This window comes from Dromiciops gliroides, chromosome 4 (assembly GCF_019393635.1).
Source record: "Dromiciops gliroides isolate mDroGli1 chromosome 4, mDroGli1.pri, whole genome shotgun sequence".
NCBI lineage: Eukaryota > Metazoa > Chordata > Mammalia > Microbiotheria > Microbiotheriidae > Dromiciops > Dromiciops gliroides.
In genome coordinates, this window is record NC_057864.1 from 290,913,245 (window position 1) to 290,928,264 (window position 15,020).

Genomic DNA, 15,020 nt, shown 5'->3' on the forward strand with positions numbered 1-15,020 from the left:
TATACCTATTCCAACAAATACAGAGGAAGAGCACCTGACCAAGAGGTTATTGGGAAATTAAAGGAAAAGCTACAGTGGGTTCCTTTTTCCCAGCCCATGTTGGCACAGCAAGACAACCAGAGGAATATGGGCACTGGGGAAGGGGTTGGGGTAAGAAAGCCCTTGGAGAAGCTGTCCAGCCTCAAACTAAGGCTGGGGCCTGAAGCTCTGTATCCATTTTAGGGGGTGATAGCAACGGGCAAGCCTGCCATTATGTCACTCTGACCCTGTCCAGGCTGTGGGTTCAAGTACTTCAGATCCTGACAGGGGCTCAGCTCTGCAGTTGTATTTCCAGCCAAGAAGCTTAGACCAGGGTCAAGCTTGAACTTTAGTTGCTCTGAACCTACAAAGCCTCCCAGCGTGCCAACAACAGCTGGGGCCAGCAGCACTCCATGAGAACTCTGAACAGGAGGGGCTAGACTCCAGCTATGTTACCCAGATCCAGAACCAGAAATGGGAGTGTGTAAAGCTTAGCTTGGGAGTTCATCAATCAAACTGCACCCTAGAGCAGAGTACTTAAACTGATGAAAATTTAGGACTCAACATCCTGCTCTGACCATGAGGTCCAAGAAGAACACAGCACTCACTACATGGAGGACCAATACATTCAGACAGGGCCTCCAGCTAATACCAGGACCCACCTTGGCCCTTTAGAAGCATAAAAAGCCTGCCCTTCTGACCTCCCTGGCTTCCTTTAAGTCCACACTAAAATCCCAACTTTTACTGGAAGACTTCCCTAGCCCCTCTAAACTTTAGTGACTTCCCTCTCTTAATTATTTCCTTTTTATCCTCTGTATATAGCTTGATTTATATGAGTTATTTGCATATTGTCTCCCTGATTAGATTGTAAATGCCTTGAGGGCAGGATTTACCTTTTGCCTCTTTTTGCCTCAATGCTTAGAACAGAGTCTGGCACACAGCAGACACTTAATAAATGCTTATTGATTGATTGATTGATTGCCCCTGACCTTAAGATCCCATTTAGGAAGTATGACTGGGGAAATGAATAATCAAAGAAAATACCAATAAAAAGAAATATTAAGGATCAAAAACACAAACCTAGTAGATGACAATAACTCCAAAACAACCAAAACCTAAAAAAAGAAAAAGAAAAAAGAAAAGTAAAAGAAAGAATTATGGGAGAAAGGAAAGAAGAAAGGAAGAAAAAAAAAGAAAAGCACAGCTTAGATATAAGATCAGCTAGAATTCCTAGAAGAAGTAAAGCAAGAGTTTAAAATGATATTGTAAATGAAATAAGATTTAGAGAAGGGCTTCTTAAACTTTTTCCACTGGTGACCCCTTTTTGCCCAAGAAATTTTTACACAACCTTGAGTATATGGGTATATAAAATAGCTATAATGTGATGAAATAATGGGATTTAGCAGATACTCAAAGACCCACTTGGAGATTAATCTAGATTGATTGAATCAAGTGAGAGTGATTGACTGCTGATTAGCTTACTTTAAGTTAACTGGATTGTAATCACACCTGGCTATCCCTTAAGAAGGTATTGTTCTCAGAAGCTAGACTGTGAACTCAACTTGAAAACACCTTCAAAACCAATGGATTTGGATGATGCCAACCAATCAACTTGAAGCAGTGTGTAAGGACCGCCTCTGTTCCAGAACTATAAAAAGCTTCCACAGTCAGCTTGCTGGGGAGTTCCTGATTAAAGCAGGCTTGTGGAGGAGGACTTGAGGAAGAACCCAACCAGGCTGGAACTCTAGGCTAGGTAGGACTTCTTTTTTCTTAACTTTCTGAACTCCTTGTGAATATCTGTATGCTTTAATAAATATTTAATCCCCAAAGACTGGTACTGAAGCTTCTAATTTAAAGCTATCACACAATATAGATTTTAAATATCACAATAAACAATGTGAGGAAATGGAGAATGGTCTCCTCTCAATAAGAATAGTCACCATTCAAATTATACTCCTCCAGACCTGTTTGAGGCAAAAGGTCTCATTCTCCCCCCCCTTCCCCCCCAAATCACATGGTTTAGGGAAACCCTGGGCTGGTCTCAATTAGGTCCACTCCTGAGCCATGTCCATATAAGGGAGGATTGAAGAATTGTCCCTGTATCACCTCCCTATTGGCTAAGAACACAAAGAATAATTATGGAAATTAGGTTTAGGAATACTGTGTTCTGGTTAGCTAGTTTTTGTGCGTAGATTGTAGGGACTAGGGACTAGGGTTTAAAATGGGGCCTTCAAGCCCCTATTCTTTGCATCCATCAGCTGCATACTGGGTTGCCCATTCTCACGAAAATGGCAATAAATGAGCCTTTGACACATCGATGCTGAGTTCCAGAGAATTACTGAGCAGGGGTCGTTTTCCTCACACAATTTTTTACTGTTGCTAAATTTTTTGTGACTCCCACATTCTGTTACATGACCCCATGTGGGGCTGAGACCCACAGTTTAAGAAACTAGGACCTAGAGGAAAGAACAAGAAATAGGAATTGTAAAGGAAAGAAATAGAAGCAGATACGTAAAACTTACTCAAATAAAAAACTACTTGAGAATCAGAAAGAAACAAATAAAAATCAATGACTCCATGAGACAATAACAAATGCTAGAACAAAATAAAAAGATTGAAAAATAGCAGAAAATATAAAGTATTTCATATCAAAACAAGTAAACTGGAAAAGATGTTAAAGAGAAAAAAAATCTAAGAATCACCAGACTCTGAAAATCATTACCCAAAAAGCACCTGGATACCATATTTCAAGAAATCAGGAATGAAAAAATGCTCAGAACTATTAAAACCAGAGCATAAAGTTAAAAGAAATCCAGTTACCTCCTGAAAGTCTCCAAATAAAAACTCTCAAGAATAACAGTCAAAAACATGTCAATGATAAAACACTACAAGCTGCAAGGGCAGCACTTGGTAGATATCCTTATATAGAAGAGAGCTTGGAATATGATATTTCAAAAGACAAAAGATAAAAACCCACAACCAAGAATAAAATACCTAGAAAAAAAATAAGTATAATTCTATACTGAAAAAAAAGTGGACCTTTAATGAAATAGTATATGAGGGGAGGGGCAATGAAAGCAGATTGCCTCAAGTATGAATCACTAGTGCTGAATACAGAAAATTAAAAGACTGACAAAATTGAAAGTGGAAAAACCACTGAATTTATAAAATTAGGAGCTAGGTTTTTGGGGCAAAAGTATATTAAATAAACAAATCATTAATTAGTCTGATTTTAAGAAAGGGGAAAACAAAGCTGCCAGTCTCAAAAATGAAAAAGGAGAATTCAAAACAAATAAAGAAAATATAAAGAAAATTATTGAAATTATTTTGCCCAGTTTCATCACAATAAAACTAACTATTTAAATGAAAAGATTTAATGTTTACACAAAAATAAAATACTCACATTATCAATACAAGAAATGGAGAATTCAAAAAGCTCACTCTCAGAAAAAAGAAACTGGGGGGCAGCTAGGTGGCTCAGTGGATAAAGCACCAGCTCTGGATTCAGGAGGACCTGAGTTCAAATTTGGCCTCAGACACTTGACACTTACTAGCTGTGTGACCCTGGGCAAGTCACTTAACCCTCATTGCCCTGCAAAAAAAAGGAAAAAAAAAGAAAAAAACAAAACAAACAAAAGAAAAAAGAAACTAAGCCATAAATGTACTCCCAAAGGAAAAACAAAATGAGTAAGTTGGATTTATAAACTAATTCTATCAAGTATCCAAAGAACAATTAATTCTGATAATATACACTCTTTGCAAAAATAGAAAAAGAAGCAATCCTATCACATTCCTTCTATGATACAAATATAGTTTTGATACATAAACCAGGGAAAGACAAAACATAGAAAGCAATCTATTACTAATGAAAATTGATAAAATTGTTAAGGAAAATTTTAGCATGAGTATATAGCATCATATGAAAAAGATTATTTATACTAAAATGAGGCTGGATTTTTCCCAGGAGTATAATAGGTTCAATATTAGAACTAAAAACCTAATAAAACACATTAATAATTTTTTAAAATCACATGATAATAGCAAAAGAAAGAGAAAAGGGTTTTTATACAGTATACTACTAATTTTTTATAAATAACATTAAAAAGCTTAGTAATAAATCGTCTATTACCATTCCTTCATATGGCTAATAATACCTATTTAAAAACAAGAGTGAACATTACGTGTAATGGGGAGAAGTTAGAGGTCTTCACAGTAGTAAGAATATTTGTTATTAGCACTATTATTTGATAAAATACAATAAACACTAGTTGTAGTGAAAAAAAAGAAATAAATGTTAGATTAAGTATAGGCAAAGAGAAAACAAATTGATCACTTTTTGAAAATAATATGATAGTTTGCTTAAAGAATCTCAGAGGGTCACCTAAAATTTAATTGAAACAATAAGTTAAGCAAAGGAGCAAGATGTAAAATAAAACCATGAAAAACCATCAGCCTTTTGGGGTGTTACCAATAAAATCAAGCAGTAAAAGATTTAAAAAAAAGAAATTCCATTCAAAATAATTACAGAATGTGTAAAATATTTGCGAGTCTACCTACCAAGTCACATACATAAAGTGGAGCAATACAACTGCAAAACATTCTTTACAAAAATAAAGACAGAAACCTGAATAATTGGAGAGATGTTCATTGGTGCTGGTTAGGCTAGGCTAAATCAATATAAAAACACGACAATACTATCCTAATTTACTTTTTCAGTGTCACAGAAATCAGACTATCAAAGTGTAAGGGCTAAAATTTTAACTATACTGTCTAAAATATCTAACGGGTGGTTGCCAATAAATTAAAAGCTTTAGCAAGAGTTAGACTTTTAAGCATTTATTAAGGAGAATAAGAATTTGGTGAAGAGAAAAAGAAAGGCCTAGATTCATCTGTCTATTAAAGGGAGAGCGCATTTCTCGCTCCACCGGAGTCCTGAGGAAAGAGAGCGCGTCAGAGTGCCAGGCTCCCCCTTCTTCCTCCCACTAGCAAACTTTGGCATCACTTCCTGACACCAAAGAAAAGACGCATGGTCTTGCCCTCAGAGACCTTCACTTCATGGCAGAGCTTTTCTACAGTAAGTCTCCAGCAGGTGGCATCATTCCAATCATTACAAAAGTATTATGTTATTGATCTGAAGAAACAAAAGGTCAAGAATTGATCCGTAAGGAAAGTGATTTCCTAAAGGATCAAAGGAGTGAATTGAAGAAATTAATAAATTAATACAATTTTATTAGCAATTACTTATTAGTGAATAACTTAGAATACAAATATTATCTTTGTAGGAGAAGTCATTGCATTAAGTTAAATACTATAATGTTTTAGTTCCCCTACGTAGGTTCTTCTTTCCAGCAGCTTGCCACAGGTATAAATGTAGCATTCCTAACCGCAAATGTCCAGCTATAGAAGAAGATTTCTAAGGAAATTTCACTTTGAAAGGCAAGGATGCTAGATGTAGCTCCTCATCCAATAGAATTCTAGATTTAATGGTGTCACACTCTAGAAATGCCTCATTACCCACCCCTGACATATTCACACTTCACAAGTTGGCAACAGTACCAAAATACACTCATTTTGCTTCAGGAGGTACCTAGCCTAACCACAAGTCAAGTGACCTGCCTTGTCCAACTGAATTATGTTCAAAATAAGTCTCTCAAGATTTCTGGGGCTTGTAATTACTCTTTCTCTATTATAAAAAGGAGCTCTGTAAATCTATTGTTTGTCTCTGGCTAGTGAGGAGGCAGGGGACCTGATTTGTTGGCAACTGCTCACCTTGGAAATAAATCATTATATTTGGAAGTTTTGTGCCTTGAATTTTTCTATTTTAGATAATAAGTCAATAAGCAATTTTTTTTAGAAGATATCTTTTAAAAGTGGATATGGGGGCAGCTAGGTGGTGCAGTGGATAGAGCACCGGTCCTGGGTTCAGGAGGACTTGAGTTCAAATTCGGTCTCAGACACTTGACACTTACTAGCTGTGTGACCCTGGGCAAGTCACTTAACCCCAACTGCCCCATCCCCCCCCCCCAAAATTAAAAGTGGATATGAAAAAGATTATGCTGCAAAGCAGTAAGCACCAGAACTATTTGACACTTATTAAGGAATAGATAAGTCCAACAGTAGAAATGAATAGGTATACAACATGTAGAAGTAAACAAATATAGGACCATTTTGTTCAATTAAATCCCAAACCCTAACTACTGGGGAAAGGACTTATTATGTAAAAATAATTCTGTAGAAAATTTCAAAGCAGTGTGAGGAGACCCATATCTCATACCATATGCCAGAATAAGTTACAAGTAGATACATGAGTTAGACATATGTTAGAAGGGCAATGAAGGAAATACTTCTTGCAAATATAGAGGAAGAGTTCAGTACCAAACGAGAGGTAGAGTAGAATAACAAAAGAAAAGAAAAAAAGCAAACAATTTTGATTACAAGATTTGAAACATTTTTACACAAATAGAATGTAGTTAAAATCAGAAAAGAAATAGTTAACTGGGAAAATTCACACAGGAATTTTCTGATAAAAATCTGATATCCTAGATATGTAAGAAGCTGATTCAAATACAAAAGAACCACCACCATTCAAGGATAAGAACAGGTAGATGTTTTTAAAAAAACATTTCAGTTTAAAAAAATATTTCAGGTTTTTTTTGTTTTGGTTTGTTTTGGTTTTGGTGAGGCAATTGGGGTTAAGTGACTTGCCCAGGGTCACACAGCTAGTAAGTGTTAAATGTTTGAGGCCAGATTTGAACTCAGGTACTCCTGAATCCAAGGCCAGTGCTTTATCCACTGTGCCACCTAGCTGCCCCAATATTTCAGTTTTTTAAAAAAATATTTCAGTAAAATTATGTTGGTTTTTTTGTGTGTGGGGGGCAATGAGGGTTAAGTGACTTGCCCAGGGTCACACAGCTAATAAGTGTCAAGTGATGGCTGGAGAAGTTGTGGTATATGAATACAATGGAATACTATTGTGCTGTAAGAAATGATGAGCAGGAAGAGTTCAGAGAAACCTGGAGGGTCTTACGTGAGCTGATGATGAGTGAGATGAGCAGAACCAGAAGAACATTGTACACAGTATCATCAACATTGAGTGTTGACCTACTGTGATGGACTATATTCTTCTCACCAATGCAATGGTACAGAAGAGTTCCAGGGAACTCATGATAGAAGAGGATCTCCAAATTCAAGAAAAAAAAAAAAGAAAGAAAGAACTGTGGAGTATAGATGCTGATTGAACCATATTATTTCTTTTGTTTTGGGTGCTGTTTTTTTTTTCTATTTTGAGGTTTTGCATCACTGCTCTGATTCTTTCTCTTGTAACAGGATTAATGCAGAAATAGGATTAATGTTATTATGTGTATATATGTGTGTGTGTGTGTGTATATATATATGTATATATATGTATATGTATAGAGATATATAGATATAACCTATATCAGATTACCTGCTGTCTAGGGGAGGGGGGGAGGGAGGGGAGGGAGGGAGAAAAATCTGAAATTGTAAAGCATGTATAAACAAAAGTTGAGACCTATCTTTACATGTAACGGAAAAAATAAAATACCTCATACATTAAAAAAAAAATTAATTAATTAAATATTCTAGTAGACCATCAAAAAAAAAATAAGTGTCAAGTGTCTGAGGCTGGATTTGAACTCAGGTCCTCCTGAATCCAGGGCCAGTGCTTTATCCACTGGGCCACCTAGCTGCCCTTGAGCAGGTAGATCTTGAAGGAAGAAATACAAGCTATCAATAACCATATGGGAAAACACTTTAAATCACTAATAGTGAAGATCGAAATAACACAACTGAGAGGCAGCTTGGAAAAAGACCCTCATCCAATTAGAAATCAGATTACCTAATTAACCTGGTTTAATATCCTGTTAACTGTTTTCTTTCAGTGCATAAAAATCTGTCTCTCCCTGTACTTGGGCTCTAGTACCAACCTGAGGAGGCCTGCTCCTACTTTGTCATGCTACTGGCATGCATTGCTTAATAAACTGATATGCTTAGAAGCTCAGACCTTTGTTTACTAAGTTATTTCAGATTTTACCTGTCTCAAATTCTATTGCATACTCCTCAAATTGGCAAAAATGACCAAAAACCTAAAAAGGAAAATGGTAAATGTTACAAAGGCTATAGAAAAAGATGCACACTAATTTACTGTTAGTGGAGGTATAAATTGGTCTAGACACCTGGAGAGCAATTTGGAACTATGTCCAAAGTCCCTAAACTGAGCATATAATTCGATTCAAAGATAGAATCATTAATCCTCAAAAAGATCAAAGAAAGAGGAAAAGTATCCACATAAACAGGAATACTAATAGCGTCTCTTTTTGTAGGGCAAGGATGAGAACTTCTATCAACTGCAGAATGACTGAACAAATGATGGCAAATAATATAATGGATTATTACTATGCTGTAAGAAATGATAGAGGGGGGGGGCAGCTAGGTGGCGCAGTGGATAGAGCACCGGCCCTGGAGTCAGGAGTACCTGAGTTCAAATCCGGCCTCAGACACTTAACACTTACTAGCTGTGTGACCTTGGGCAAGTCACTTAACCCCAGTTGCCTCCCTTAAAAAAATAAAAAAAGAAAAAGAAAGGATAGAAAGGATAGCTTAAGAGAAACCTGGGAAGACTTTCATGAATTGACTAAGTGAAGGGAGCAGAATACAAAGAACAATTGACACAGTAACAACATTGTAAAAACAACCTAAAATAACTAATCAATGTAATGACCAGCCACAATTCCAGAGGACCACTGATGAATCAAGCTACCCATCTCCTGACAGCAAAGTGATAAAGTGAAGATGCAAAATGAGACATTTTCAGACTTTACATATTTAATACAAGTGATTTATTTTTCTTTCAATTTTTCTGTGGGGAGAAAGAGAAATTTTATGGGAAGGGGAGAGTAGCAATAGAGTTGTCAGAGTTGATATGAAAGAAAAACTTGGAAAAATAGGTTACTGAAGCATTTCCAAAAACGTACAGAAGAGTACAGAAGTCAGCAAGAAACATAGACAAGTAGGAAAAGTTTGAAAATAACATGCAGAATGTTACATATTGGGAGAAGCAAGCTATAAGTTGTGCAGTTTCACATTAACATATGCAAATCCTCTTTTTTCTATTCTGCTTTGATTATGGAAATGCTTTTATTTAATGTTTGTTAGGTTTAAAATTAAAAAAAGCAAATGGAAGCATTTCAGGATATAAAACAGAGGGGGAAAAAGTTTACAATCTAAAAAAGAAAATGATTATAGTCACAGTGTGTACAAAATGCAGACTAGAAATGCTTTTTCATTTTTCATAATCACATTCATTTAAGTAACCATTATAAAGTTTTAATAATTAAGGAACCTGGGGGCAGTGAGGTGGTGCAGTGGATAAAGCACGGGCCCTGGATTCAGGAGAACTTGAGTTCAAATCCGACCTCAGACACTTGACACTTACTAACTGTGTGACCCTGGGCAAGTCACTTAACTCCCATTGCCCCACAAACAACAACAACAAAAACAACAAAACAATAATCAAGGAACCTTAGTTTTAGAGCTTTGTCTCTACCTTTTCACACCTGTTTTATAGATGAGGAAATGAAGGCCTTATGAAGATTAAGAGAGTTGACCAAATTTATAGAATGAATCATTGTTGGTGCTAGAACCAGATCTGGAATCAAGGTTTCCCATTCCCAGTTGGGTTCTTTCATTCCCAAGCTGCTGCCCACTTCCTTTTTTTGCCCACGCGGGGTGGGGGCGCGGGCGGGCGGGCAGCGGGCACCGGGCATGGGAAGAAAGAGAGGAAGAAAGGAAGAATTCTTCCAAAGATCTGAGATATCACTAGATTTAATCCTCCCTCCCCTGATGCAGAGAACAATCAATGGCTGAGTCAGGGGACATGGAGTCGAATTGTAGCTCTGCCACTTACTAGCACAGCGCCTAGCACAAAGTGGGCATTTTATAAAAAATTTTTTCTTCATTTGATCCTTCATAATACCTAAATGACCTTGGGCAAGTCACTTAACCCCTGTGAACCTCTATAAAATGAGATTGGACTATATTACTTCTAACATCCCTTTAAGCTCTAAATTTACAATCCTATCATCCTAAAATATCTCTTTCTCATTTTAGTATATTATTTCTAGAGTTACTCATGTTCAAAAAGTATTGATTACTTGGTGGCCAATTTTATTATGACTCTTTTTTCTTCTTTTTGGCAGGGCAATGAGGGTTAAGTGACTTGCCCAGGGTCACACAGCTAGTAAGTGTCAAGTGTCTGAGGCCAGATTTGAACTCAGGTCTTCCTGAATCCAGGGTGGGTGCTTTATCCACTGAGCCACCTAGCTGCCCCTTATTATGATGACCCTTTTAGAATTTATCTAGGCTGGACAATAGACGCGCAAGTTCATTGCCAAGCCTGCAGTTGACCCCTTTCTGGTTTAGGAAGGTCAGTTGGAGTTTGGGACCCACTGACACAGCCCTCAAGAACTAAGGGTCATTGCCATAGCAGGAGGATGCATTGGAAAAGGCCTGTAGGACAGGTTGCCTCACCCTCTAAATAAAACATGAAAGATAGCTCACCCAAGAGGAAAATGAATTTTTTAAAGGAGATAAACACAGATACTTCATGTAATTCAAAACATCCTTTCACCACAAGTTCTGAATTCAGACTTCCATCAGATGATATTACAAATTTCATTCTATAGAAGTGACAAGGTTCAAAATCTGACAGGCCCACATAATTGCTCTGCATTTCAAACCAAATTAAAATATTGGTCTAGGTTGCTTCACATGAGAGTATATAACTGCTTTATGTCACTGGGCATATGCCTGAATCAAAAAAGCATTTACAAACCAATGCAGTGATTTCACAGCCATATAAATAAAGGAACAGTTATAAGGTCCAGGACTGCCTTCAGGCCCTTTATCAATGTTTCAGTCCATCAATAAGCATATATTAAGCACTCACTATGTGCCAGGCACGGTGCAAAGCTATAAAGATGTAAAGAAAGGCAAGAACATACTACTCTCAAGCTCACATTCTAATGGTGGAGACAAGACATAAATAGGCATGTACAAATACATGGAAGGTAATCTCAGAAAGAAGGTGCCAGGGATGAAAGGGGATGGGGGACAGAGCAGAAACTGAGGAAGAACAACTGAAGGAAGTGGGGATTGAACTGAGTTTTGAAGGAAGCCAGGGGAGCTAAGAGACTTTGGTAAGAGGTCAGAGTATACAGTGTAAAGTCAAGAGATGGAATGTCATGTTCAAGGAACAGGAAGGAGGCTAGTGAAGCTATATTGTAGTGTATGTAGAAGGGAGTAAATTATTATTATTAACTGTTTTATTGTTATTATTAACAATAATAACTGGCATTTATGTAGAGCCTACTATGTGGCAGGCACTGTGCTAATCACTTTACAAATATCATCTCATTGGAGGCTCACAACAACCCTGAGAAGTAGGCCCTATTATTATTCTCATTTTACAACCGAGGAAAAGGAGGCAAAAAATTGACTTACCCAAGGTGACAAATATAGTATAGGGGCCAAATTTAATATGGGGAGAGTTAATTAGGTGGCTCATCATAATACTGAGGTTCAGAAAATAATGAGGGACCTTAAGGTCCAAAGCTACCTCTGAAGCAGTGATGATGTCACTGATTCAAATTCAAATTCTCATTCACATTCAATTCAAACACTACTAAGTCAATCAAGTCGACCCCTGGGTGTCTGCCAAATTCCATTATTTTACCACAATAGCAAGTGTCTGAGGCTGGATTTTAACCCAGGCCTTCCTGACTCTGACCTAGCACTCTAGCCACTAAACTATTGTTGCTTTTTTTTTTTTTTACTAAAGTATTTTATTTTTTTTCCTGTTACGTGTAAAGATAGTTCTCAACTTTTGTTTATACAAGCTTTCCAATTTCAGATTTTTCTCCCTCCCTCCCCTCCCTTCCCCCTCCCCTAGACAGCAAGCAATCTGATATAGGTTATATGTATATGTATATGTATATGTATATGTATATCTATATCTATATCTATATCTATATCTATATCTATATCTATATATACACACACATATAATAATATTAAACATATTTCTGCATTAGTCTTGTTATGAGAGAAAAATCAGAGCAATGATGAAAAACCTCAAAATAGAAAAACAACAGCACCAAAACCAAAAGAAGTAGTATGGTTCATTCAGCATCTATACTCCACCATTTTAATTTTTTTCCCTGGATTTGGAGATCCTCTTCTATCATGAGACTCTTCTGTGCCATTGCATTGGTGAGAAGAATATAGTCCATCACAGTAGATCAACACTCAATGTTGATGATACTGTGTACAATGTTCTTCTGGTTCTGCTCATTTCACTCATCAGCCCACGCAAGATCCTCCAGGTTTCTCTGAACTCCTCCTGATCATCGTTTCTTACAGCACAATAGTATTCCATTACATTCATATACCACAACTTGTCCAGCCATTCCCCAATTGATGGGCATCCCCTCAACTTCCAATTCCTTGCCACCATATAAAGACCAGCTATAAATATTTTTGTACATGTGGGTCCTTTTCCCCTTTCCATGATCTCTTTGGGACAAAGACCCCAAAGTGGTATTGCTGGGTCAAAGGGTATGTACAGCTTTATAGCCCTTTGGGCATAATTCCAAATTGCTCTCCAGAATGGTTGGATCAGTTCACAGCTCCACCAACAATGCATTAGTGTTCCAATTTTTCCACAGCTTCTCCAACATTTATTATTTTCCTTTTTTTTGTAATTTTAGCCAATCTGATAGGTATCAGGTGGTACCTCAGAGTTGTTTTAATTTGCATCTCTCTAATCATTAGAGATTTAGAGCATTTTTTCATATGGGAATAGATAGCTTTGGTTTCTTCATCAGAAAACTGCCTGTTCATATCCTTTGAGCACTTCTCAATTGGAGAATGACTTGGATTCTTATAAATTTGATTTAGTTCCCTATATATTTTAGAAATGAGGCCTTTATCAGAAGTACTGGCCATAAAAATTGTTTCCCAGCTTTCTGCCTCCCTTCTAATTTTGGATGCATTGCTTCTGTTTGTACAAAACTTTTTTAATTTAATGTAATCAAAATCCATCCATTATAATATTCCCTGTCTCTTGTTTGGTCATAAACTGTTTTCCTTTCCAAAGATCTGAAAGGTAGACTATTCCTTTCTCTCCTAATTTACCTATGGTACTACTGTTGCCTTTTTAAAAAATAGTATTTTATTTTTTCCAGTTACATGTAAAGATAGTTTTCAGCATTAATTTTTGTAAGATTTTTAGTTCTAAATTTTTCTCCCTCCCTCTCTCCCTTCTCTCCCCCCCAGGACAGCAAGCAATCTGATATAGGTTATACAGTAAAATCATGTATAGACAAACACAAGGTAGCTCCTGCCCACAAGAAGCTTACATTAGATTGAGCATATAGTAAATAATAACTATCTGTTGAATGAATGATAGATAAGCCTTCTCTAATACATGTTCCTTTCTCTCCCCTCAAAAAGCTACTTCTCCGACCCTTCCCACCTTTCCCCAATACAAGCCCTCATCACCTCTAGATACAATATCCTGCTAAGTGGATAAATAGTGAGGACAACTGTTCTAGGCAATAGCTTGTCAGGAAAGGGTAACAGGGTTCTTGACACTAGTTCCTTCAGTCTTCCCATGATGTACCACTGAACCTTCATTACCAGGACACCAATAAGAGTAACTCCACTTTGAAAGTCAAGTAATTCCTGCAATCCTTCTCCTGTTAGGAAAACAGTTGTTGCCACATTAGGATTCTGAGCACTGGGGATTCTGTCTTGCAGTTGAGATGTACATACAAAAGACTGACCAAGCATAGACTGACAGAGAGACAGAACTATGCTTTACGGTTGAAGATTGATGACATCAATTTTGAAGCTTTTCTGCCTTCATCTACTGGGTTGTAGATGTCAATGATTTTTCCACTATGCCTTGTGTTTCAAAGTATATCCTGCCACAGTTATCACTGTCATCATTTTATATATCCCGCAGAAAATGAGTCATTTTGTGATAAAGCAGCATCTTTGGACATGTGGCCTACCAAAGGCCCTATTCCACTTGCTAGGGCTGCATTACAGAATGCAAACAGAAAAGACTGCATGCAGAAAAGTAAACAAACAAAAGACTTATAATCTAATTTTATGTTATTTTAGCAACTACTTTTTTTTAGTGAGGCAATTGGGGTTAAGTGACTTGCCCAGGGTCACACAGCTAGTAAGTGTTAAGTGTCTGAGGCTGGATTTGAACTCAGGTACTCCTGACTCCAGGGCCGGTGCTTTCTCTACTGCGTCACCTAGCTGCCCCGCTAGCAACTACTTTTTAAAAAAGAAACATATTACTCTATTTTTTAAAAGTCTTATACATACTAGAGACTAATCAGTGTGCACATTGTTAATTTTCATTTCTCAGTCAACCTACTCTCCACCCAAGAGGTTTCAATGATAGTGAAACACATGACATAAGCATTTTCCACTTGCATAACAAACTGCTATTTTTCCTAACCGGCTACATTCAATGGTTTGTTAAATATTTCATTAGGTCAAAATGGTGAAACGTAATTTCAGGGGCGTATGGATTCCAATGGACTTTTTAGAGTTTTATTTCTTGTTTGCATGGTGGGTTTCTAAACACAACAAAGCAGAACACGATTCATGATGGGAAAAAAAAAAAGATGCCACTGGTGCCCACTTACCTGCCATGTCTATAGCAAATGGCCTATCAGCTCTCCAGCCCGTGTACCAGCCCACGACTTTGCCGTTTTCCACCAAAGGGCGTTCATAGCGCCGGCCACCGACAAGGCCCACTGGCCAGACAGAGACCTTCCTTGTTGTACGCATCTATGAGAAGGGAAAAAAAAGTTCTGATGTAAATATTTTAGAAAATGGACTTCAGAAGGGGAGTGTGGAAGTAGTCTTTTATTTCCATCCTTAGAGACCAAATCTGGATATTT

The 15,020-nt window shown here is 37.2% G+C and overlaps 1 protein-coding gene across 3 annotated transcripts in view; it reads right to left on the bottom strand.

Annotated features, from left to right (window-relative positions):
- B3GAT2 (beta-1,3-glucuronyltransferase 2) overlaps positions 1 to 15,020 on the bottom strand; it is a 133,081-nt gene that overhangs the window by 75,636 nt on the left and 42,425 nt on the right. For all 3 annotated transcript variants that reach the window (XR_006356304.1, XR_006356303.1, XM_044001351.1), the window contains exon 2: positions 14,763 to 14,907. Coding sequence is in view for 1 of the 3 variants with exons in the window: in XM_044001351.1 (XP_043857286.1) it covers positions 14,763 to 14,907 (145 nt within the window). In the remaining 2 variants the exon portion in view is untranslated. The remainder of the gene's footprint in view (positions 1 to 14,762; positions 14,908 to 15,020) is intronic.